This window comes from Toxotes jaculatrix, chromosome 17, assembly GCF_017976425.1.
Source record: "Toxotes jaculatrix isolate fToxJac2 chromosome 17, fToxJac2.pri, whole genome shotgun sequence".
NCBI lineage: Eukaryota > Metazoa > Chordata > Actinopteri > Toxotidae > Toxotes > Toxotes jaculatrix.
The window spans coordinates 4,052,634-4,079,590 of record NC_054410.1 but is presented as its reverse complement, the minus strand read 5'-3'; the positions used below and the strand labels follow the sequence as shown (position 1 = coordinate 4,079,590).

Sequence of the window (26,957 nt, the reverse complement as noted above, 5' to 3'; positions counted from 1 at the left end):
TGTCAATACAAAAACCATCAAGTCAGTAACAAACCTCAGACAGATAAAATATTCAGGCACCTGAACACCTGCAGCCAGCCTCCATCTAAACCAAGCCTTTGAAGATTTTTATCTACTGTTTGACACAATTTTGACCTCCTCTGACACGACACTATTTATGAGGTTCAAAATTAAGTTTGTCTTCAGGAATTCACTCTAAACTAGTTTAAAATTAATCTTCTGTCAATTGAATCCTTGAATTATAAAGTATATGCTACAGATCTCATGATAAACCTGCATCTCAGACTTGTCTGCCCAATGCAGTTTGCTTCAGGTGTAACTAGTGACTGAGTAAAAGCCTTGTTAAGAACATGAGACACATCAATTCAAAGTCATCCATCTAATGTTTTAAAAATGTCTTCAAATCACAAAATAAATGATAGCATCAAATCTGGCCTGTAACTTGTCACTGTTACTGGTCTAAAGTACAACTAATCTACAGGGGAGTGATGTACTGTAGGGGGACCTCCACTACCACTGATACTACACTTTAAATGTCAGTGCAGATTTGTATGAGGCAGCTCACAGGATCAGTTCACACGATGCAGTGACACTCCCACAGGCAGCTCCTCATATCTCTGTAACTACATGAGACTCTGGCAGTTTGGGTCAGAACATGGAGCTCATCATTAAACAAGGCCTCCTCAGATTGTCAGTCTTTCTGCTGTGGACTCCAGGTAATTAACTACTAAATCAGGTGTGGACACAGGTTTACATTCTAAGATTTAGCTCATATCCTGTTGGAGAAGATGTCAGAGAATATTTTATGAACCACAATACTATAAATATGTTGCAGTAATATTTACTGTTATGTCCACAGGATTTATCAATGGGAGTGATGTCACCCAGGACGACATACTGTGGAAAAAAGAGGGTGAAGACGCAACAATGCACTGCAGACACACCAAGGATGCTAGCTATAACCAGATGTACTGGTACAGACAGTTGCCTGGAGAAAACATGAAACTAATTGTGTTCACAATGATAGGAAAACAAGATCACGACTTTGGAAACTTCAGCAAAGAGAAATTCTCAGCCACCAAGCCTGATGTTGAGACTGGGACGTTCACAGTGAAGAAGGTGGTTCCACAAGATAAAGGCTTGTATTTCTGTGCTGTGAGTAAACACAGTGACACAGACACATGTGAAAGCTGAACAAAAACCTCAATGCACTATTGGCACAGCTGTTTCCAAAGTTATTAATCTCTACTGTAATGGAACCTCGAGTGCAACACTGAAACTGCAGAATAACACATGCAAGTTAATATTGGTTGACACAGTAGAATACATATTTAATATTTGTTTTTCATAATTTGACTGTTTGAACATATATCAGTCATTATTATTCACAATAAAGACACACGTGGAACATCAAAACCATTACGAGCTGATAGAAAACATCTATCAGCCATCGTGTGAGTGACGCCTTTACTGAGGCAGCCTACAGTATTTTTCACTCCAGCAGGGGGAAACAAACCTCAGCAAATGAAATGACACTAACGACCTACACTTCCATTAACTACTGTATCAACATAACACTGCTCCCCCAGCTCAGAAAGTTAAAGCTATGCCTCTCTGACACCTCCCCTTTGCATTATACTGTAACACTGATGCACTCTCGTCCACAGGTTGTGAACTGACAGGACCCTTAAAGGAGAGCTGATAGTGGAGTCTCACATCTTAACTTCTTTAACATGATCTTCATGCTCTTTATGTTTTGTTTCCTTCATCTGCCAGGAAATAAGGGTGAGAACAACAAGAACACTCCAGAGCAAGACAATGCAAAGTTAATGATTTCTGTGTTTAAAATCTCATGTCTTCTTTTTCCACAGGTGCCTCTGACACCAAACGTGTGGACCAAACACCTCCATTCATCATTAAGAGAACTAATCAGTCTGTTGACAGAGAGATCAGCTGTTCACACAGTATAACAAATTATGACAACATTCTCTGGTACAAACAAGATGAACACAAGGCTCTAAAGTTTCTGGGATATCTAAATCTGAACCTTCCAAACCCTGAGACAGACATACAAGGAAAAATCAGCTTCGATGGAGATGGCCGAACAAGCTCACACCTCACCATTTCCAATCTTTCATTAAGTGACAGTGGTGTGTATTTCTGTGCTGCTCGGTAGCACAGTTCTGCAGATTCCCCTCGCGTCAATACAAAAACACTCAAGTCAGCCTGACACCAGACAGACACAAAATGTTCAAGTACATGAACACCTGCAGCCAGCCTCCAGCTAAACCAAGCCTTTGAAGATTTTTATCAACTCTTTTGACACAGCTCTGACCCCGTCAGGTCATAATACAGGCACACAGTTCAGCAATGTACTGTGCAGTCTTTGCCATCCTTGGATGTGCAGAACATAATGTTTGGATTGATAAAAGACAGACACCCAAACTATTTTGCTTGCTATCGTCTTTTTTCAGTCCTCCTGTTGAAAAATGAAACATCCATGTCAAGAATCTCAAAATGAGACCTGATCATAAGTTATACTTTTACTCACATCCTCATACCTTCTGTTCTTAAGATCATCAGATAATAAAATCTGTCCTCCTCAGCCAATGTTTGTGTCAAATGATCAGAATGGCAGGGATGAACTGTAGGGGGACCTACAGTACCAGCTTTTCTTCCATGTAGTACATAATTTTAATTCAGTGACACTCCCATCTTTCTCTCCGTCTCTCTCTGTCTCTCTCTCTCTCTATATATATATATGTACTAGAATGAGATTCAGTTTCTGTATGAGAGAACATGGATATTATCATTGACAAACACAATCTCCTTATACTGTCAGTCTTTTTGCTGTGGACTTCAGGTAATTTATAATAAATTGAACTATATAATATTAGAAGTTTACAGTAAATTACCATTTCATGTTTTTCATTTAGTTAGTTATTTTAGTGGAAATGGTTTTGGGTAACAGCCAAATTCAAAATGTTTACAGTTGTTAACTTTTCCTGTTAAACACACAGGTCTAACTGGTGGTAATGAGGTGACCCAGACACCCATACTGTGGAAAAACAAGGGTGAAGATGCCACAATAAACTGCAGCCACACCAAGGGTGCTACCTATTACCAGATGTACTGGTCCAGACAGCTCCCAGGAGAAACCATGAAACAAATTGTTTTTACAATTGCAAACACAAAACCTGACTTTGAACCGGACTTCAAGGATGACAAATATTCAACTACCAAGTCTGACCCTGAGAGCGGGACGTTCACAGTAAAGAATCTGGTGCCAGATGATCAAGGCTTGTATTTCTGTGCTGTGAGTCAACACAGTGATCCAGACATACCTAGCAGATGAACAAAAACCCTCTATCCCTGTGTCTCATGTGCTGCAGGGGGACCTCAAGCACCACAAATACTCCCAATTACACTACAATTCACCGTGAGGCTTTTGATACAGCTGCAGGATCAGACGTCACGCGCTGCCACCTGACACTCCCACCTACAAACTCTTTCTACCTCTGTAACTACACTAACAGTTGTGTCTGAGACTCTGACTTTGATAACATGGACATGATGAAACATGGTCGCCTCAGCTTTTTGATATTTCTGCTTTGGATTAAAGGTGATTTACAGTAAGAACTCACTGCTTTACAGAGTTAACTTTTTATTTTAGGGATGGCAGTAGTTTACTTTAAAATGTTTTTAAAAATGTTTTACGATTACTACTATTTATACACACAGGTCTCATTGATGGGAGTGATGTCACACAAACATCCATACTATGGACAAAGGAGGGTGAAAATGCAACAATACACTGCAACCACACCAAGAATTTCGACTACAACCAGATGTACTGGTACAAACAGCTGCCTGGAGAAAACATGAAACTAATTGTGTTCACAACAACAGCTAACAAAGATCACGACTTTGGAAATGAGAGAAAAGAGAAATTCTCAGCCACCAAGGCTGACCCTTACAGTGGGACGTTCACAGTGAAGAATCTGGGGCCAGAAGATAAAGGCTTGTATTTCTGTGCTGTGAGTAAACACAGTGACGCAGACACATGTGAAAGCTGAACAAAAACCCCAGAAACTCTGTACTGTCGGGGCACGTCGGGCAAAATCACATTATGCATTATACAGCAGCACCCCTCCCATATTCAACCCTTCATATCTCTGATGTAACGTCACACCTCCCACCACACAGACACTGACTGTGGTTCACTGAGCTCAGAACACAATGATGATCACAGCTGGTCTGATCAAACTCTCTGCAGCTCTGCTCTGTACTGTAGGTACGGTACATTATGACACAGAGGATTAAACTGAAGGAGGAGAAACTATCTAACTTTGTCTCTTCTTTATAGCACATATAAATTCACAGAAATTTAATTATGATTATTCTGTCTGCAAGAGAAAATAGAGTCACTGCTGGTTATTCAACCTTTTTTTTTTTTTTTACCCCCGCAGGTTTAACTGATGGCAGCGATGTCACCCAGACTCCTCTGCTGTGGGTGGACGAGGGTAAATCCGCCACAATGGACTGCAGTCACACTAAGGATGATACTTTTTTTCAGATGTACTGGTACAGACAGCTGCCAGGGAAGACAATGGAGCAAATCGTTTTCACTAGTCAAAATTCCGCACATAAATATGAAAGTGACTTCACTGAGGAGAAATTTCCAGCAAAGAAGAACGATGCTAAGACTGGGTCTTTAACTGTGACGACCCTGCAGCCTGAGGACAGTGGAGTGTATTTCTGTGCTGTGAGTAAACACAGTGATACAGGTGACTCTGACAGCTGCACAAATACCTAACTACTGGTGTCAGTGGATAGAAGACAACAGTTATTTTGATGGAATATCGAGGAAGCTCAAGACCAAGTATTTGTAATTGCACTAAAGTGTCTTGGTTGTCATTCAATATCATATGTTTATTATATATTTATTTACTGAGCTGCTCTTTGATTGTGTTATATTTTAATCATTTACCTGTTGGTTTTACACTGTGTACATTTTTATTTTTGTAACTGTTTTAATGCCATTAAACTGTCAAACCTACTCCTTCCTAATTTTGGTAGGAGAAAAATAAAAGTAGCACACAGAACATGAACTTATGTTCTCATTCTGTAATATTAAAATAAAGAGTGTTCAGACATTACCAAATGTGTAACACATAAAACTGTAAGAATGCATTTGTTTCAAGCTCACATACAGAAGAACAATCATCACACTGCAAAGATTCGAACAATTACGTATTGTGCCTCAGCTGTGACAAGAGGAAAACATCTTAAATAGGTTAACTGAGGTCATTTTATAGACAGACTAACTACATCTACATGATGCATGTTTCTCATACTGTTCACCCGGAACAGGGACCCAGCCATAACTGGTAGTAAAATATGAACAGCAGAACTCAGACATTAGTACTGTATACTGTACGGTTATGCCAGGGTTACAGGGTTCATTTCAGGTCCTTGTTATTTTGTTTCCTTCCATTAGGTGGCAGTATAGCATGGCTGTAGTGTGTACTATATCGAGGGGGGGGGGCGATGCATTACGACACCACCCAACAAAAAACTGTTTGTTTTCCTGATGGGAGGGGCTACCGAGAAAGAGAGGTGAGAATATTCAGCAGAAGCGCATCTACCGTGATGAAAACACAGCACTGATAACAAGAAGGTTCTTAACGTCCATCAAGAAACACAATAAGATGATCACTGTCCTCGGCATAACCTTTAATATCATACTGATGTCAGGTAATGTCACAGCTCTATTCACGGGCTGTTATTTAAAACTCCCGCTGAGTCTTCCTTTACTTCAACATTCCTGAGGTTTCACCCTCATATTCCATGACGGCACATCGTAGTGTGGTTTTTGTTGATGTTTTTTCCACAGGTTCTTCACTCAGCGACAAAGTCCACCAGACTCCAGCTGACATCTACAGCAATCCAGGAAAAACAGCCGAAATCAACTGTTCACACAGTGATGACAGGTATGATCAAATCCTTTGGTACAAGCAGTCAAAGGATGACGGACTACAGCTCCTGGGATACATGTATTATACTAATGGAGTTCCAGAGGATGGAGTGGGTGTGAAGATGAATGGAGGTGCAAGTAAGAACCAGATCTGCACCTTAACAATTGAAAGGCTCAACAGCCTGAACAGCAGTGCAGTGTACTTCTGTGCTGCTAGTTACCACAGTGCTGCTTATCTCTGCTCCTCAGTACAAAAACGTGAACATCACGCTTTTGTCTCCTCTGCATTGCAGCCCTGTGTCTCACACCTGTAAGCCCTCCTCAGGATGTCATTACTCAGATCTATATACGGAGCCAGTGGTGTGAGGCTGTACTTGACATGACAGTTACAGTTTTTAAAAAGAAGAGGACGCACAATGACACCGCCCACGTGATGACGAGGTTGGAAATACTGCAGTATAACTGCTTCATTCATTGCAGCAACAAAATGATTATCTTATACCCTTCAACAGAACCAAACACTCAGAGAACATAAAATGATTGTCTTTTTACTAAGTGTGGCTTTTAACACTGTTCTGGTTTCAGGTAATGTCATCAAAATAATTTTAAGATTTTTTTTTCTTTTTTAACAAAATTAGTTTATAAATGTGCTTCTGTACAACCAGTCTCCTACAGTTCTAATATCTCAGCTGTGTTTTTCACTCCGGTTTTTATGTTCACGTTCTATGTTGTCTGATGCTTGGGTGATCTTTTTTTTTTTTTCCACAGGTTCTTCTCTCAGTGACAAAGTCAACCAGCCTCAAGCTGACATGTACAAGAAACCAGGAGAAAGCGCTGAAATCAAATGCTCACACAGTATTGACAACTATGATCGAATCCTCTGGTACAAGCAGTCAAAGAATAAAAGACTACAGTTCCTGGGATACATGTATAAAAACAATGGAAACCCAGAAAGTGAACTGGGTGTCCAGATGGATGGGAGTGCAGATAAAGACCAGACCTGCACATTAACAATTAAAATACTTGGTCTGAACAGCAGTGCAGTGTACTTCTGTGCTGCTAGTCTACACAGTACTTCATAACTCTGCTCCTCTGTACAAAAACCTGCACATCGAACATTTGTATTCTCTGTATTACAGCTCACAGCCCCTTGCACCTGTGTTCCTTCATCTCTTTTGGTGGTAGTATATCATTACCATGACCATTTTGAACCAGCGGTATCTGGTGGCAGTTCACATGATGATTATGATGTTAAGGGGAGGAGGAATCGCTATGACACCACCCAATCAGTGACTTCATGTTGGTTTGCTGATAAGAGAGTCTTCTCAAAAAGGAGGTTGGACACAGTCTGTATAACTGCTGATACACTGAAGAACACACTGATTCAAAGCAACGCAAAATGATTATCTTATTACTGAGCGTGACTTTTAACTCTGTTCTGGTTTCAGGTAATGTGCTGCTATCTCAGCTGTGTTTTAGCTTTATTTTACTTTTTTTTTATAGCAATTTAACAGTGTTCACACTCATTTTGTATTTTGGTGGATATTTTCCACAGGTTCTTCTCTCAGTGACCAAGTCCATCAGACTCCAGCCAGCATTTACACCAAACCAGGAGAAACAGCCAAAATCAGCTGTTCACACACTATTGACAGCTATAATCAAATCCTCTGGTACAAGCAATTAGAGAACAGACAACTACAGTTCCTGGGATACATTTTTGCAACCAGTGGAAACCCTGAGGCTGGACTGTCTGTAAAGATTGATGGGAATGCAAATAAAGGAGAGACATCCACATTAACAACTGATAAACTCAGCCTGAACAGCAGTGCAGTGTATTTCTGCGCTGCTAGTTTACACAGTGCTTCATATCACTGCTCCTCAGTACAAAAACCTGCACATCACCCTTTTTCATCAGCTCACAGCCCCGTACACCTGTGTTCCTTCCTCTCACTTGGTGGTGCTATATCTGTATTCTGTTAGTGTAGTGGGAGTTGACATGATGGTTATGATGTTAAAAGGAAGAGGATAAACCGACACCACCCACCTACAGAGCTTGTGTTCTGTGACAGGAGAGTTGTCACAGAAACGAGGTAGGAAATAATCTGTATAACTGCTCATACACTGAGGAAAACACACTGATTCATAGCATCAAGGTTTAACCAAACACTCGGAGAACACAAAATGATTATCTTATTACTGAGCGTGACTTTTAACACTGTTCTGGTTTCAGGTAATGTGCTGCTATCTCAGCTGTGTTTTAGCTTTATTTTACTTTTTTTTTATAGCAATTTAACAGTGTTCACACTCATTTTGTATTTTGGTGGATATTTTCCACAGGTTCTTCTCTCAGTGACCAAGTCCATCAGACTCCAGCCAGCATTTACACCAAACCAGGAGAAACAGCCAAAATCAGCTGTTCACACACTATTGACAGCTATAATCAAATCCTCTGGTACAAGCAATTAGAGAACAGACAACTACAGTTCCTCGGATACATCTTAGCAACCAGTGGAAACCCTGAGGATGGACTGTCTGTAAAGATTGATGGGAATGCAAATAAAGGAGAGACATCCACATTAACAACTGATAAACTCAGCCTGAACAGCAGTGCAGTGTATTTCTGCGCTGCTAGTTTACACAGTGCTTCATATCACTGCTCCTCAGTACAAAAACCTGCACATCACCCTTTTTCATCAGCTCACAGCCCCGTACACCTGTGTTCCTTCCTCTCACTTGGTGGTGCTATATCTATATTCTGCTATCCTGAATCAGTGGTGTGTAGTGGGAGTTGACATGATGGTTATGATGTTAAAAGGAAGAGGATAAACTGACACCACCCACCTACAGAGCTCGTGTTTATTTTGCTGACAGGAGAGTTGTCTCAGAAACGATGCAGGAAATAATCTGTATAACTGCTGATACACTGAGGAAAACACACTGATTCACTGATTCATAGCATCAAGGTTTAACCAAACACTCGGAGAACACAAAATGATTATCTTATTACTGAGCATGACTTTTAACAATGCTCTGGTTTCAGGTAATGTCAAAAAAATATTTTGAGAACTTTTTTATTTTTTTAAGTTTCAACATTTTGCCTGATATTTTGTTGATAACTTTTCCACAGGTTCTTCTCTCAGTGACCAGGTCCATCAGACTCCAGCTGATATGTACAAGCCAACAGGAGAAACAGCCAAAATCAACTGTTCACACACTATTGACAACTATAATCGAATCCTCTGGTACAAGCAATTAGAGAACAGACAATTACAGTTCCTCGGATACATTTTTGCAACCAGTGGATACCCTGAGGCTGGACTGTCTGTAAAGATTGATGGGAATGCAAATAAAGGAGAGACATCCACATTGACAATTGATGAACTCAACCTGAACAGCAGTGCAGTGTATTTCTGTGCTGCTAGTTTACACAGTGCTTCATATCACTGCTCCTCAGTACAAAAACCTGCACATCACATGTTTTTATTCTCTGTATTACAGCTCACAGCCCTTTGCACCTGGGATAAGCCATTCTAACCAATGTTGATCAAGATCATAGATTATAATGGGAGGTGCTTCCCCTCGTAATAAAAAGCAGCCTCAGATGTTCAGTGGGCAATGCCTGCCGTGGCTGCGTCTCATTTTATGGTAATCAGTAAGATGGCTCGAATGCTCGTCACATTTGCAGTCTCGTCTCTGTGGCTTCAAGGTACAAGAACAAAAATTTATTTGTGTGCAGTGTGAGAGTATTTATTGTTGTCTTGTGTATTTACTGACATGGAAATTCAAGCTGAGTGAGACCTACGCGTGGCCTCTCAACATAAAACAATAAAAATTTAACTTGTTGGAACAAACTGTTTTTTAATGTCTGACTTTTGTGTTTTCTCCGCACAGTTCACTGCCAGGGTGTGACCCAATACCCTGAAATCAGCTGGAATTATGTGTCCAAATCCGCAGAGATGAACTGCAGCCACAACAAAGATGCTGGTCATAACCAGATGTACTGGTACAGGCAGCGTCCAGGGGAGATGATGACCCTCATTGTCTACACAGTTTATGGAGGAAAGGCAGACTATGGAGGGAACCCTCAAACCAAATATTCAGCCATCAAAGATACTGTAGAGAACGGGGCTCTTACTGTGAACAACCTGCAGCTTGACGACAGCGCTGTGTATTTTTGTGCTGTCAGCAAACACAGTGATGTGAGAAGCTTGAGCAGCTGAACAAAAACTGCTTGCCAATAAATTGGATGTATTAGAAACCTAATTTTGACTTTTATATCTGCCCAGTAGGTGGTGTTGGAGCTCCAGAAATACTCTTCAGCATCACTGAGACATTTAAAGTAGCTGGTTTAGAGGGGAGGGAGTTAAGAAGAGGGCTTACAGTTAAATGTTTTTAAATCTGGGTGTTGAGAAGTACCAAACTCATACAATGGACGCTTTCCTCTCTACCAGCCAGTACACAGTGATGTTTTCACTTCCCTTTCCTTTTCAAGCCTTCATCAGCTCAGCAGAGACATCAGTTGAATCTCTGTTGCTCACTGATCTGATACGAGATCCCAACGCTTTCTGAGGACTTCTGAGTAACGGTTTTATACTGATGAAGTCAACATGATCTGCTTTCTTTTTTTCTGTTGCCTATCAGGTAACAATAATAATGTTTTCAAATACAATTAGTTCTCATAAATATGGAGTTTCATTTTAAATTTCTTCACAATGTAATTAAAGTCTTGTTTCCATTCTCTTACTCTAGGTTTTTGTCTGGGTCTTGAGGTCCGTCAGTCTCCCTCTGATCTTGTCACAAAATCTGGACTCAAAGTGACGATTTTCTGCAGCCATGATAAAACTGACTATAGGGTGATGCTCTGGTACCAGCGCTCACCTGGAGACACAGCTATGAAACTCATCGGATACTTGCACTACACAACTGCCACAATCGAGGAGACGTATAAAGAACATTTCGATATCTCTGGAGACTTGGGTGGAGATACAGGAAAGAACGGATCTCTAAACATCCAAGTTACAGGACAAGAGCAGAGTGCAGTTTACTACTGTGCAGCTAGCAAAGCACGTTGACAGAAATCCCCCCTGAACTGAACAAAAACTCTACACAAACATTTATCACCATTGGCTTTGATATAGAAAAAACTCTCAGACACCTGCTTTTGTGGTTGCATGATGGTTTGAAACAATCATATCAGATTTAACTAATGTGAATCTCCTCCTGTTCAATTGTTTCATTTTCAGTTCAGGTAGGGAAGTTATTTAGGTCCAGGTCATATAACCAGGAAAGAAACTTAGGGAGAACACACACTAACTCAGGGAGAAAACTCCTCCCAGCAGTCTGCATCTTCTACTGTACAGTGACGGAGTTTCTTCATCACTTCCATCTCCTATTTAAACCTGAGTCGTCTCTGTGGAGCCATTAGTTCATTCTCATAGTTTTATGTGTCATGATTGTTCCATGTTGACAAGGACAAAATGAGCTATCTTCTAATTTTCTGTTGCCTGTCAGGTGAAAACTTGAACAAGTATTATCTCCACTGAATATAGAAATGTTTTTATTTCAGGTCACTATCTCTGGCAATGTAAAGAAGTTCTTTTTTGTTTCTCGTACAGGTGTATGTTTGGGTCTTGAGGTCCGTCAGTCTCACTCTGATCTCATCACAAAACCTGATCGTGAAGTGAAGATTTTCTGCAGCCATGATAAAACTGATTATAGGATGATGCTCTGGTACCAGCGCTCACCTGGAGACACAGCTATGAAACTCATCGGATACTTGTACTGGAAAGATGTCAAAATGGAAGAGTCGTATGAAAAGGATTTTAATATCTCTGGGGATCTGGGTGGGAGTACAGCGAAGAATGCTTCTCTTGTATTCAAACGCGCAGGACAAGAGCAGAGTGCAGTTTACTACTGTGCAGCTAGAGAAGCACGCTGACAAAAATCCCCCATGAACTGAACAAAAACTCTACACAAACATTTATCACCACTGGTTTTGATAGAGACAAAACTCTCAGACACCTGCTTTTGTGGTTGCATGATGGTTTGACACAATCATATCAGATTTAACTAATGTGACTCTCTTCCTGTTCAATTGTTTTATTTTCAATTATTTAGGTCCAGTTCACATAACCAGGAAAGAAACTTATGATATCAATCTGATGAGCAAAAATAAGTGCAGCTACACCACCACCAACAGCAGGGACGACCCTCCAGCCTTATGAAAGCAGACATGTTTTCTTTTCTGCCACCAGGAGTCGCAAAGGCACATCCTCATCACTACACTATGTAGATGCAGTAAGACATCCTTGGACAGTGTCAATGCTGTGAAATACTGTATTTCACATATCCTACAGGGGCTGCCTGTGCTCTACACATTATGTAAACCATGATCTAGTAAAAAGAGTTTATTTTCAACTGTTACCTTGTTTGTACTGTAGCCTACCAATAAATGGTTTTCTCACTACAACCTGTAGCTTTGTTCTCTGCTGATGCCACAGTCACACAAACTTCAAACCTGACTCTGTGCTCAGGGAGAAAACTCCTCCCAGCGATCTGCATCTTCTACTGTACAGTGATGGAGTTTCTTCATCACTTCCATCTCCTATTTAAACCTGAGTCGTCTCTGTGGAGCCATTAGTTCATTCCCATAGTTTTATGTGTCATGATTGTTCCATGTTGACAAGGACAAAATGAGCTATCTTCTAATTTTCTGTTGCCTGTCAGGTGAAAACTTGAACAAGTATTATCTCCACTGAATATGGAAATGTTTTTATTTCAGGTCACTATCTCTGGCAATGTAAAGAAGTTCTTTTTTGTTTCTCGTACAGGTGTTTGTTTGGGACTTGACGTCCGTCAGTCTCACTCTGATCTCATCACAAAACCTGGTGAAGTGACGATTTTCTGCAGCCATGATAGAACTGACTACTTTGTAATGCTCTGGTACCAGCGCTCACCTGGAGACACAGCTATGAAACTCATCGGACACTTGTACTTGAAAGATGTCAAAATGGAAGAGTCGTACGAAAAGGATTTTAATATCTCTGGGGATCTGAGTGGGAGTACAGCGAAGAATGCCTCTCTTATATTCAAACGCGCAGGACAAGAGCAGAGTGCAGTTTACTACTGTGCAGCTAGAGAAGCACGCTGACAAAAATCCCCCATGAACTGAACAAAAACTCTTGCATAATTTTTTTTACCATCTGCGGTTTTGATTAGGACAGAGAATAAACTGCTCCCAGGCACCTGCTTTTGTGGTTGTATTTAAATGTGATGAATGTTCTCTGCAGGTTTTTTTTTTTTTTTTTTTTTGCGGGGGAATCAGGTGAAAAAAAGAGCATGTTTTGAAATCCGTTTTAAATGCAGCTAAATAAAACCACGCCTCTTCGCTGCATCACACTTGTTTCCTCCTTAAATGTGACTCTATTTAGAGAGAAACCACAAACAACAGAAACCCTGTCATCAGTGAACTGATACTGCATTGGTGATCTCTGCATGATGATTAGATTTCTCTTTTGCTATTTCCTCATAGGTAACAACTGCTTCACTGTGAAGTAAGACGTACTGCAATTATCTTCACTTCTTAAATCAATAATCTGTCCAACTGTGCATCCAGCAGGTATTTCTCTGGGCGTTCAGATCCATCAGACTCCCTCTGCTCTCATCACGAAGGCCGGTGGTGATGTGCAGCTTTTCTGCACACATGGAAAAAGTGACTACAGAGTGATGCTGTGGTACCAGCAGTCGCCGGGGGACAACGGTCTGAAACTTCTTGGATATGGATATGCACAGTTCAACAACGACAGCGTGGAAGAGCCGTTTAGAAAACATTTCAAATTGGCTGGAGATCTGACTGGAGAGAAAAAAAAACGGTTCACTTTCCATATTCCAACTAAAAGCACTCGAACACACAGCAACGTACTTCTGTGCTGCTTGTGATGCACAGTACATCAACCCCGCACCTGCTCTCTACAAAAACCTCTTCCCCTCCCTCTTCAGATTGTAAGTTAAACTACCCTCAGATGAGCTCTGTGGTTTGACTGATTTGTTGCCAACTCGACATCTTTGTTTATCATTCACTCCACTTTCCTGCATCAGACACATTAACAGCTTGTTAATTTAATTTCTGAAAGCCAAAAAAACTCCTGTTCTAAGTCATTTGCTAATAATAACTCACAACAGTCTGCAGCTGATCAGCGCAGGGAAAGTTAAAGCACGCTGAGGACAGCAGGAAATATTTCTACACAGCAAAAACTGTCACTGTGACAGAGAGGAAGGAGTTCCTCTACGGCAGTCCCTGTGCTCCGATTTCTCTGCATCACTTCCTGCACCTCCTGATGCACAAAACACAGCAGAGACTCTAGTCGGCTCTTCACATTCAACATGACGCCGTCTCATCTCATCATACCCACCATTATGGTGGTCTGGATTAAAGGTACTATACATTCATGAAGAAAAAAAAAAGAAGAGGAATGTAGAATATTTATGTTTAAGTATTAAATTATTTATTCGATCCCTTTATTCTTTACAGTGTTTGATTCCAAATAATCTGTGATCCACACCAAGTGTACAATTATTTAATTAGCTTTAATTAGCTTTATGGTAATTATTTAATTAGCTTTGTTTTTTTTAAATAATCTCTTCACAGGTGTTTACCTTAGTAAAGAAAAACAAGTGTCCCAGACTCCAGCTGATGTGTTTTGGAAACCTAACAGCGGAATCAGCCTGAGCTTAACACATAAAATCCAGAGCTATGACACGATTCTCTGGTATCAGCGCTCAACTGGAGACACTTCCCTAAAGCTGATTGGCTATGTGTATTATAAAACTCCTAAGGTTGAGACGCCATTTCAGGGCCGCTTCAATGTGAGCGGTGATGGAGAGACGACAGCTCACCTTCACATCCTGAACCTGTCGCACCCTGACGACAGCGGAGAATATTTCGGAGCAGCAAGTATGCACAGTAATAAAGACGGCGGCTCTGCCATACAAAAACCTCCATAATGAAGCAGCAGATAACGGCACACCAGCAGGAAACCACTGAAACCATGTGACGCAGCCCTCACTATAACAGTTACTTCATTAGGTTTGTTTACTGTCTAAATGATGATAATGAGAAAACTATGATTACGCATTTACAAAATGTAACTTTAAAGGAAAATGAAGAAAGTTATTAAAGTTTCTGTGTAATATGAACATATTAGAGCAGTTTGAGAACAGAGGGTTCAACTCTCTACTCTCCAGATAAAGTCACACAGATATATTGAGTCATTTCACTGTCAAAGTAATGTTTTAATGTGTTTAACGTAAAACAGATCCTCTCAGATGAGTCTGTCTGATCTGTTCTGTATGAATCACAATTAAAACACTGAACAGCAGAGAGCAGTGATAACACACCGACAAGAAGGTGACTGTAAGCGCCTCCTCCCTCATTACACACGCACAATAAAGACTGATCTCACAACAGTGTATTTTCATTCATCCCTTTGCATTTCTCACAGTTCAGATTTGAGCCACTGCAGAGAGCATTAAGGCTACATGTGGATTTTCTCAATACAATACAGAAGACAGACCGAGCTCCCTTTTGTATGTCTTCTCTTTGGTTTGTTTAACAAGGCAGAGATTCTGATGTCATTTCCTCCCTACAGCTCTAACATGTTGGCTCATTGTATTTTCAGTCATTTTATTTCCTCCTCCAAAGTCAAAATGATCCCGGACATCACCACCTTTACTTTCCTCATCATCTGGGCTGCAGGTAAAGTTAATATCTATAGAGATGAAAACAATATGGCTCCTTCTCATCACATTTTAATCACCTGTATTTGATTTGATTTTACTTGAGTTAAAAGCATTTTTAAAAACATGTAAAGATAAAACTAATATTAAAGAGTTTTTTCTGTTTTCTGTCTTTCAGGTGTTTCTCAGTCAGTGTTGATCACTCAGTGGCCGCACTACATCTCCAAGCTTCCCAATGGCTCGGCAGAAATGCACTGTTATCAGAATGACACCGACTATGACTATCTGTACTGGTACAGGCAGCAGAGAGGAAAAGATATGCAGTTCATAGTTTACTTAGTAGCTTCCAATGTAAACTTTGAAGAAGAATTTAAATCTGTTTTTCAAGCAGTGAGAGTGAATGAGAAGCAGTGGTCTCTGATAATACCCAGTGTTCAGGAGAAAGACGAGGCTGTTTATCTGTGCGCTGCCAGTCTACACAGTGCTGTGGCAGACCTCAGGTCTGTGACAAAAACATACTGCAGACAGGCTGTTTACCGTTCTGACACCTGACAACATTAATCAAATGAAGCGAGAACCTAAACCACACAATGTAAGTGACTTTTACTTCACAGGTTCTTTCACTTCTATTAACGGAAGTGAGGAGAGAGAAATAAAAATTCACCTGAACTATTGAGCTCAGGTCAAAATTTGACCCATTTTCAAGTTTAGACGTGTGAAGCAAACCTTTAATTCTTTCTGATCAAACAAGGATTCATTGCATCATTTTCTTTTTTTGTAATGTATATCTGTGGTATTATTAGGAATTGTGGGTTGTTTATGCAGAGAACCACATAACAAATGCTGACAATCATGATATAATAAAAATTATAATAAAACAAAAATAACAGTATAGTAAAATAATAGTATAGTATAGTAATAAAAATTAAAATGATCTAATCCAAGAATTCAATTGTAGAGTGGCATGCAGAAAATATGACATCGCCCGCAGTAAAACAAAATTGTGCCTATTTTAAACTAAAAATGTTGTGTACACTGTAAGGAAAATGATTTCTAAGGTACATAAAATAGCAAAGTAATTATACATATATCATAGTTATGGAGTAATGTTACTTAGCAGGTAAACCATCGTATTGAATTCAAACGCTAAAGGTGTAAATCTTGTGTGTTAAAACACAACAGGAGGGTTCAAATATATATTACTGGTCAATTGTTTCAACAATCTGTGTTCATCTTTTTTTTTTCTGACGACTGCCTGCATTCATGCAAATTACTGTCCTGAACAGATTCAACCAACAGGTGGAGGCACAGCACATGGCATGAAGTATTTATCATATTATTTATAACTGACACAGACACAACGCCCTCCCTCTTCAGTCTCATTTTTCCAAAGCCGTAACTCATTTCTCACATCAGTGCTTCACAATGCCTTCACCTATGCAAACGTTTGGTTTTCTCTTCCTCTGGTTTTCATGTGAGAAATTTCATCCTGAATTACTTGGAGCTCATCTTTAGTTATGCTGAACCTGCTTTTTTAAATTCACCGCACTGACTCCTCGTCTGCTGCTGCTTTCTCCACAGGTCAGGTGAACGCTGCAACATTTCACCAATCTCCTCCGCAGATAGTGAAGGAGAAAACTGAAGTCCATATTAACTGCAGCCATGATGATACTAACCTTGTAGTAATGCTCTGGTATCAGCAGAGAATGGACAGTCAGGCTCTGAACCTCATTGGATACGGATATGAAAATGCCCCAAACTACGAGGAGCAGTTTAAAGGACAGTTTACAATGACGAGAAAAAGCGCAGTGGAAGGAGCTCTGATTATAAACGAAGCGAGCCTGTCACACTCTGCTGTGTATTTCTGTGCAGCCAGTACACAGTGATGTGGTTTGATGCCACTCCCTCACAAAAACCCTGATCCTGTCCCTGCAAATGAGAAACTGGCAAAAGAGACAGCATCTCTCTTTAGACAGACTCTCACTAAGCTGCAGCTTTCCTGCAGCGGCACAAACCTAGAAGATGTCTTCAGCTGTGATTGGATTTCTTCTCGTCTTGCTTCCATGTAATGAAAATAACAAACAAAATAACAGCTATTTAATTGTGTTGTTAAGTGTTTTTAGCACTTATTTGATTGTTTTAGCATTACGGCCTCTGTATCAGCTGCTTTTTTTCTGTTTTTCCCCACAGATCAAGCAACGAGTGTGAAGTTTCAGCCGTCTCATCCAAGAATAGTCAACAAAACTGCCAGGGTAGAAATTAAATGCAGTCACGATGGCAGCAGTCTTAATCTAATGTTATGGTACCAGCAAACAGAGAGTTTGATGAATTTAATTGGATACAACTTTATTGGCACTGAGTCTAACTACGAGAAGCAGTTTGAAAGTCGGTTTGTGATTACAAGAAATGGCATCGAGGCGGGAACTCTGACTATTCACAGTGTGAATCTAACAGACTCAGCAGTGTATTTCTGCGCTGCCAGTACACAGTGATGTGGTTTGATGTCACCCCATGACTAAAAACCCTGTTCTGTTTCCTCCGTTGTTTTAAAGTTCAGGATCCTGAGAGGCAAGCTGGTTCTCAGTAAACACACTATGGATACAAGGATACTATACAGATAAAGCTAAACAAAACAAAACAACTAGACTAAACAAATTAGACGTTCAATGACAATAAAGGCTTTTCTAAATTCTAAAAAAAAAATAATAATAAATTATATACAGACAAGAGCTGGACAACAAACTATCTACAATATATACAAGTGAAATTATTACTATGTATTGTACCTACAGGATTTTGGTACAGGTAATAAATACTGTATGGGTGATGAGTTAATCTATATACAGACACTTGTGTACTCATATTGAGAGATTATGTACAGTAGACAGCTCAGTATGACAATGAGATAACTGCTATTGCACTGTACAGGTGTTCATCGTGGATGTATAAACAGAATGTCCTGTTAATGCTACTGAAAGTTTCTCAGTGTGCAGATAAAAGCAAGAGTGCACACTGTCACAAAGTTAGTAAATAATTACTGTCACACGCTTAATCTATTATTACATTTTTTGATATTCAATTTACAATGATCACAAGATCATTGTAAGATCATCAAAAGAGGAATGGAATAAAAAATTAAGTTACATCCCTTGTGAGGTATTCACTGGTTGTTTCAGTTGGAAACAGCCAATGAGAACCACAGTCAGTCTTACGTCTCAATTATATGATCATGTGACCTCAGGTTTCCTTTGTGCTGAACAGAGTGATGAGTGAGTGCACGTCATTCAGCAGCAGGAAGGCTCATCACCAACATGCTCGTCTCCGTCCTTACTCTGTCCCTTCTTTTACACTCAGGTGGGTTTTTTGTTTTGTCTCTAAATGGCTGTACTGTCCAACCAGAGCTGCGATGGTCAGGTTTCCATCACAAACGTATTTATGTGAATTCACGGCTCTGTACATCAAAGACAGACACAATAAAACATTCTTCGTGTGCTCCAGGTCTCACTGTTGTTGTTCTTCAGTCTGGAGATCAAGTGTCTCACCCAGGAGTCAAAGTGAAGCTGGAGTGCAGCATGGGTCCGGGGTTCAGCATGGGCAGCTACACCATGTACTGGTACCGACAAAACCACCACGGAGCTCCAATGGAGTTTCTGATCAAAGAGTACCAAGAAACTGTGGGGCACTTCCAGTCGTTTATCGATACGTCCAAAAACAACTTCTCTCTTCAAATTACTGAGCTCTTTCTGAATGACAGCAGCACCTACTACTGTGCTGCCAGTCACAGTGATGCACAGAGAGCAGACAGTCATACAAATAACAAGTCTGTAACAGATGATATGCAGGCAGGAAGGAGCTGTGGCTTGTTTGGTTTTTATACAATAGAGAAGTATGATAAGGTTTGTCCCTAAAGTAGGTTAAGAAAACACACTGGGTCAACAGTGGGCTATTAGTTAATATTAATTAAATATAGTAAACTTACTGTATAATTAAATGAACATCTCTATGACAGCGACAAAAAAGAATATAAGTACAATTACAGTAGCTTTTATGGTACAACAATTGTACTGGATTTCAATAGACTACACAGGTGTGCATGACCCAAATACACTACACTATACTGTAGTAAAATACACAATACCATATTATGCTATACTATACGACAAGTTGTTGTTTACTTGTTGCTCTGTTTACTTGTTTTCCAGATTTCCCCTTCTGGGTAAAAAGCCACCAGTTTGTATTCAGTGGTGGCAGAGAGATAGCTGTTACTTTGCAGTGTGAACAAAACGACTATATTCCTACATACAGTAACATACTCTACTGTGTCACTCTGTCCTCAACCCTGCACTTTTTCATATAATTTAATTTTGTGTGTGCACCCTGATGAGATGAAAGTATATCAACTTGAAGAGGATGGCGTACACTGACCTCTACAGGGTTCATGTGAGATTACACTTAGGCGCGGTAGTTACAAAGTTAGGTCAATGCTGTATGTAGGAGGTGGCCAGTCAAATTATTTAAGAGAGCGACACAGTTGAGAAGTGGTCTGAATATGGAAACACTGGTCACAAAAAGAGGCCATTAACTATTAGTACCATTCACATAATATCATAATGTTTATATTATTGTAAGGACAGAGTGATATGTTGTTGAGGAACAGATACATACGATTATACAGTGAACAGACTAATGTAACATATATAACTGATTATACTAAGACATAATGAAAACTGCCTTTTCAAAATTAATTTAATCGAAGTTAAAGTTGTTTTCAGTTAATATTATTGCATCATAATTTGTCATGTCAGTTATCAAGTCATTATATAGGTTTGGTTTGTTTTCAAACCTGCATTGACCACAATAATAAAGTTGCAGCCAAAAACAGAAACAATGAGCTTAAAGATGCTAAAAGGCTTCACAGAGTTGAGGAGGACTGCAGAGACAGGTAATAACTGTCTGTGGGTACATCAGTACAAGGGACAACTTTCATATTATATGTAGCTGCATAAGCTATTGTTAAAATTAAATATCCGATGAGTGATAGACTGAATTGTTTTTTGCCATTTTCCCCACTAAAGGGACATTTAATGCTGAGCTTTTTTAAAAGCTAAAATTAGAATACAAAAGGAGAAAGTTAAGGATCACCTACAGTACAAGTCACATGAGTCAGTGAGTGTTCCTCAGTATATGTGTGTCTCTGCACTGATCAGTGGGTGGATAAAGAGGTGTGACCATGAGATGTCACTTCCTCTGAGCAGCTACAAGAAAAAAAAAACACACACACACAAACAAAAACTAGTTTCTCTTTTCCTCCTGCTTCTTTTCTTAGCTGACACAGAAATAGCAACAGTCAGGTTGGAGCCCGTTCAGCCGTCAGTCAGCCCGACCTGCACAGCTGCTCTCACAGAGAGAGAGAGAGATGGAGGCTGAGATACGGAGAAGCTGGGTGGGGGGAGGAAAGAGGAGAGAAAGAAAAAGACTGCGGGTTTTTGTGTGATGCTTTTTCACCGTGGGGACAGGGGGGGCACGGTGATACAACTCCATAGAGCCGCCGTACAAAAACCTCCTCCCATTAACACCCATTGTGTAGACAACAACATGTAACTTGGGACAGTTGATAGAGCAGAAAACCTCAATATTCTGAAGGTCTGTGGGACAGCAGGACACTCTGACACTGAACTGTCCATTTAAATGCAGAAAATATGCTGGAAAAAGTTTGAAAAATTACTTTTAAATATTCAGAGAATTTGTATTCTTCTTTTATTCATTTTGACACACATTATGGACGTTATGAAGCTCATCTTGAATGTTTTTAAACCTCCATCCTCTGGATTATTGGACTATGTCTCAACATGTTGATTTGGGAAAGTTTTGTGACTTTTTGGTAGAGGACACAGTCAATGTGACACTGGAACTCAAGCTTATTTTGGAGAGGGAACAAAACTCACTGTTTTAGGTAAGTCAGAGCTTTCTCTACTTCAGTTCACTGAAACCAACTCAAAAATGGTGTGAAAGTGAGGTAAAAGCTGCTGTTATGGAAAAGCTGAAATATTGAGCTGAACAGAAAACACTGTGACCAACAATCAGCCTGCTTACTTTGGCCAAGGAACCAAACTGACTGTTTTAGGTAAATATTTCCATTTATTACTGTGTATTCGTAAATTTCACATTGCTTTAGAGTCTTAGAATACAACAGAAGTATTAGTAAAACTGTTCAAAAGAGTTTCATGCTCAGTATTTTGCACCGTGACAACACTGCCGAAGCGTACTTTGGAAAAGGAACAAAACTGACTGTTCTGGGTAAGTCAGGGTGATTAAAATGGAGCAAATGTAATAAGCTTTGTAACTGAAGTGCTGCCTTAAGAATCCTAATGTACTTGGGAAAAAGTTCAGCTCAGAGCTTTTTGATGTTAAGCTTAAACGCTGTGTCAATTACGAAGCTTATTTCGGTCCAGGAACAAAACTGACTGTTCTTGGTAAGTAGAACTTTCTGTTCATGAATTCAGTTCTTACAGAAGTAAAACGAGTTAAAGTAGGTCTGTGGTTTGGGGAAAAATGGTTTTGTTGCATAGAACTTGCAAAAACAAGACTGTGGTGCAACAAACGATGTTCTGGGTTAAAAGAAAAGTGACATTTCAGACCATTAACTACATTTCAGAACAACTAAATAGTAATGAAACCAATTAAAGCAGCGTGTTGGGCTGTTTTGAGCACTGATTAAATGCACTGTGACACTGGTAGTCTTGGAGCTTACTTCGGTGGAGGAACAAAGTTAACTGTTTTAGGTAAGAAACATATTGTACAAATTCAGTCTTGGAACAAAACTGACAGTTCTTGGTAAGTAAAACATCAAACTTTCTGCTTGTGAACCCACTTACAAGAAAACTGAAATATATGAAGGCCTAAGGTTGCATGCTGAGAGAAATTGTTTTTTGTATTGCATACAGCATTTAAAAAACAAACTATGGTGCAGCAGTTGTTGATTTTTCAAGTTTAAGGAAAGTTACTAAAAAACATGAAGAAGCAAAGTAAAAGCTGTTTTGAGCACTGATTGAGTGCACTGTGACGCTGGTGCTGGTGCACAGGCTTACTTTGGTGGAGGAACAAAGTTAACTGTTTTAGGTAAGAAAACATTTTAAAGGTCAGTAAATTTTATTAAGGTTTGATTTTGTTCAGAGGTGTTAAATAAATCCAAGGCAGGGATTAATCTCCATATCAGACACTGTTATTGTCAGCATTAAATCATGATTATGGTTGTTACTGGGATAAATAATTATAAAACAGTCACAAAAGGATGTGAATGTTTAGGAAGTGAAAGTTAATGGAAGAAGATTTGAGACTTTTGCAGCTTAGAGTAGATTAAAGTCAAAGTTTTCACATGTGAAAGAGTAAAAAAGTTGGAATAATTTCAGCGTGAGATAAAGAGAGGCAATAGGAAGAGTTTTGTTACAGCTGAAAGTCTCTGTGCTCATACACAGAGGCTTACTTTGGAGCTGGAACTAAACTCACTGTTTTAGGTAAGAAAACCTGCAAAAATAATCTCACAGATCATGATTCCCAGGTTATCTGTACGTTAAGATTATAGACAATATTTAGAATATACTTATTAGACATTTTATTTGATGGTAACCAGAATGTACTGATTTAAAAGTATGAAAGAAGTTAAAGCAGAGTTTGACTTATGCCAGTAAAAAAAAAAGAAAAGAAAAAAAAAAGAGCTTTATCTATGTTCTCCAGTAAAAGTACTGCGGTAATAAAACATTTGGCTCTACGCCCAGAATATTAAACTCACAGCCAGTTCTTATCAGCTCTGTGAAATACTGTGAGTTTCCAGTCAGAGGCTTACTTTGGAGCTGGAACTAAACTTACTGTTTTAGGTAAGATTATATTGATATATACTAACTTAACATATATGAAAAGATCAAATGAAAAATAAGCTCCTACCATGTTAGTTTTCTTTGTTTGCTTTTTTTTTTTTTAAATCTTAGTCTCTTAACCTTAAATTGGCAATTAAAATTGTCAAGAAGAGATTTAATTTGTTAAAAGCATGTCTTCAAGAGTTTTATATGCCCAGTTAACTGTTAGTTAGTTTTTATGAAAGTTAGAGTTTTTATGAAAAAAAAAGAGCACAAAAATCATCTACAGCTTTCAATAGTGGAGTGGAAGAGCTGTTTTTCTGTAGCCTTGTATCAGTGTGAACAACGTAAACCCAGCGTACTTTGGCAGTGGCACCAAACTGACAGTATTGGGTAAGAAAACTATGAAAATCATGTTCATAAATGTCTTCTGCAAACTTTTTGTTGAGCTAAGTTTAGGGCTGGAAAAACACTGTCCTGCGTTGTTGTGCAGGCTTGAAGTTAAACCTGCAAAAGAAAATGTAAAATGTATGAACTAAACAGATAATATTAATCTGTGGTTAAAAGAGTTGTTAGACAACTGTTACTGTAAAGACACTGTTATGGTTCATATATTATTTTAAAGCTGTAAAAACTGGCACTGAGGGGATGTATTTCTTTGCATCAGAAAGTGAGAGGAAAAGTGTATTTAAGTCGCAATAATAAGTTCACAAATCACACACGTGTTACAGTGACTGTACTGTGAATGGTCAGTCTTGTGAAAAACTCACAGATGCAGTTAAAAGAGTTAGTTTGAGACAGTCTGAGGTGGATTCAGCCCCTGTACTGTAGGTTTTTGTCAGTTTTTTACATGTGAGTTTACAGTGTGCTCTGGTACTTTTCCTGCTTATTTTGGAGAGGGAACCAAGCTGACGGTTCTTGGTAAGATTATCATAAAACTTCATTAAAACAAACGTGAAGAAATTAAATGCTGATAACGCTCAGTGTGTGTTATGTCACCTGTAATAATCATGTTGTGTTGTATGTTAATGTTCAGTGTGAAAACGTTCTCCTGTATTTTGTGTTACCCCAGTGTTCATGTCTAAATTGTGGTATTAAGAAGTCACATGTGCTTTAGAGTTAGGTACTGGATACTGGTTTACTGTAGATCTACATACAACTTTAATTTAGGGATTTCATTTCTTTGTCCTTGCAGAAGACAAGCGTGAACCCAAAGCACCAACAGTGAAAGTGATTGAACCTTCAAAAAAGGAGTGTCGAAGCAAGAAAGACAAGAGCAGAAAGAAGACCTTGCTTTGCGTGGCCGAGGATTTCTACCCAGACCATGTTACTGTGCACTGGGAGATTGACGGGAAGACGGTCACCAAAGGTGTGGCAACTGACAACGCTGCCTGGCGGGATGGCAAGTACTACAAAATCACCAGCAGGCTGAGAGTCCCTGCCGACGACTGGTTCAAACCTGAGAGTATATTCACGTGCACTGTCAAGTTCTACGATGGGAGTACATATCAGAATATTTCATCTCATATTGATGGTGGCAAAGGTACGCTCATTTGGAACTCAGAAATAACCCAAACCTCATCTTTTTGTTCGGACATACATGTAAACAACCATCTGCTATTGTCTAATCTATCTCTTATTTTTCTAACAGATGAAATTGTCCTCCTCACCAGAGGTAAATATCTTGTTCTGTGTTTCTGTGCATAGAAACCAAGAGTAGCTGCATACATAAACTGTCTCCACAAAGTGCACTGGATATTTTCTCTTTGAAACTTGTAACTCATCTCAGTGTTTGAATTTTCTGCAGAGAAATATCTGAGGGCCACACACAGTGCCAAACTCTCATACAGCGTTTTTATCATCAAGAGCAGCATCTATGGAGCCTTTGTAGTGTTCTTGGTGTGGAAACTTCAGGTTTGTTGCACCCAACACTTTGGACTGACCGTCCTTCACATAAAAAGGTACTGAAAAAAGCTCATGACATTAAGACACTGTGTTCTTTCTGCCTGTTTCAGGGTTCAGCTGGAAAGCAGAAGGACTGAGAGCTGAGCTGAGGCAAATGAACTCTGGGAGATGGATTATCTTGATTTATGTAAATAAAATTGAAAACGCAGTAGTTATATTTCCACAAAGCTGTATGTTACTGAGCATCTGCACTTATATCAATGAGCCATTCAAAGTCTAGATGGACAGTTCTGTACTTATCCTTGTTGTAATGTTAAAGCCATAACGGACATGCAAATAGTTTTGGATTAAAATTTTATAGATAACAATTCTGTGCATTTGTTTTTGGTTGTAAAATACTTGCTTGCTAAAGTTTCTTCTAAATAAAAGCATTTCAGTGGATCTCGCCAATCATGTGCTTTTATTTCTACGAAAGAGTTTGTTTTGAGTGACTTATTGAGTTTCATGATTCTCATGACATCTCCAGACACAGCTTAAATTCAGGGCATGGGTTAATCTCCATATCAGACACTGTTTCTATCAGTGTTAGATAAAGTACGTCTCACATCTCATTCTATAATGAACATCACATTTTGTGAGGTATTTTTAGCAGCTTGCCTACAGTGCCTGGTTTCTGAGAAATCTGCTTCTTTCCACCTACATTTGTTGAAACAGCTCAGCTCAGGAAAACTTCACAAGCAGGTTCATTTTCTTCATGACAAGTTTTTCCAATGAACAAACTGAAAGGTGACTCAAGTTTTGCCAGTAAATTGAACTGAAGTTAAATTCCATCGACTAATCTGTATTTTTCATTCTTTTTGTGAAATCATTCGAACTTGAATTCATTAAAATGGGCTTCTTTGACTCATATCTAGTTTTTCCATTTTGCACAAACACAGTCAGTGTAAGCTTGTATTCTTTTTGTGAATAAGGAAATTCTTCCTTTAGCTCAAACACTGTCAGAAAGAAAGTAAATGTTCAGAGTATAAGGAAATAAAAGTTCTCTGTGTGCAAAAAAAAGGTCAGAGCTGGTGTTGGTGAGAAGACAAACTGGGGCATGAAACTGTGAAGAGGAGTAGAGAGCAACAGCAAAGGAGAGGATGTGGTCACAGAGCAGCCTGCAGATCGTTCTCTGTGCTGAGAAATGACGGATGTGCAAACTTCCACATTACCACAACCTCCGGCTCGCACAACGCACCTGCATCTCTGCACCAGCTCACACCCACACTGCGTGTGTCTGAGCAAACAGCTCATGGGCCTCCATTTCTGTGTCAACTGAAGCAACACTATTAACTTAAGTATGTGTTGTGTAACGTACAACAGCTGTTTACTGTGCACGTGGAGGTTTTATGATGCAGTAAATAAGAGACATGTGAAACGCATCTTGTTGTAGCTGCAGACTAAAGACTATCAGCAGTAATGTATAATAAACAGCAATCACTTGTGAT

At 39.4% G+C, this 26,957-nt stretch overlaps 4 gene segments (V, D, J or C); all 4 read left to right on the top strand.

Annotated features, from left to right (window-relative positions):
- The window catches only part of LOC121196834, a 61,632-nt gene that overhangs the window by 4,267 nt on the left and 30,408 nt on the right, over nt 1-26,957 (top strand).
- On the top strand, nt 3,370-4,533 carry LOC121196843. The segment is given in 3 exon segments: nt 3,370-3,622; nt 3,742-4,037; nt 4,470-4,533. Coding segments are annotated over 3 exon segments (360 nt in total).
- LOC121196837 lies at nt 17,081-25,911 on the top strand. The segment is given in 7 exon segments: nt 17,081-17,186; nt 17,294-17,594; nt 23,180-23,226; nt 24,761-25,108; nt 25,217-25,240; nt 25,373-25,479; nt 25,581-25,911. Coding segments are annotated over 7 exon segments (903 nt in total).
- On the top strand, nt 18,505-20,150 carry LOC121196840. The segment is given in 2 exon segments: nt 18,505-19,066; nt 19,211-20,150. Coding segments are annotated over 2 exon segments (453 nt in total).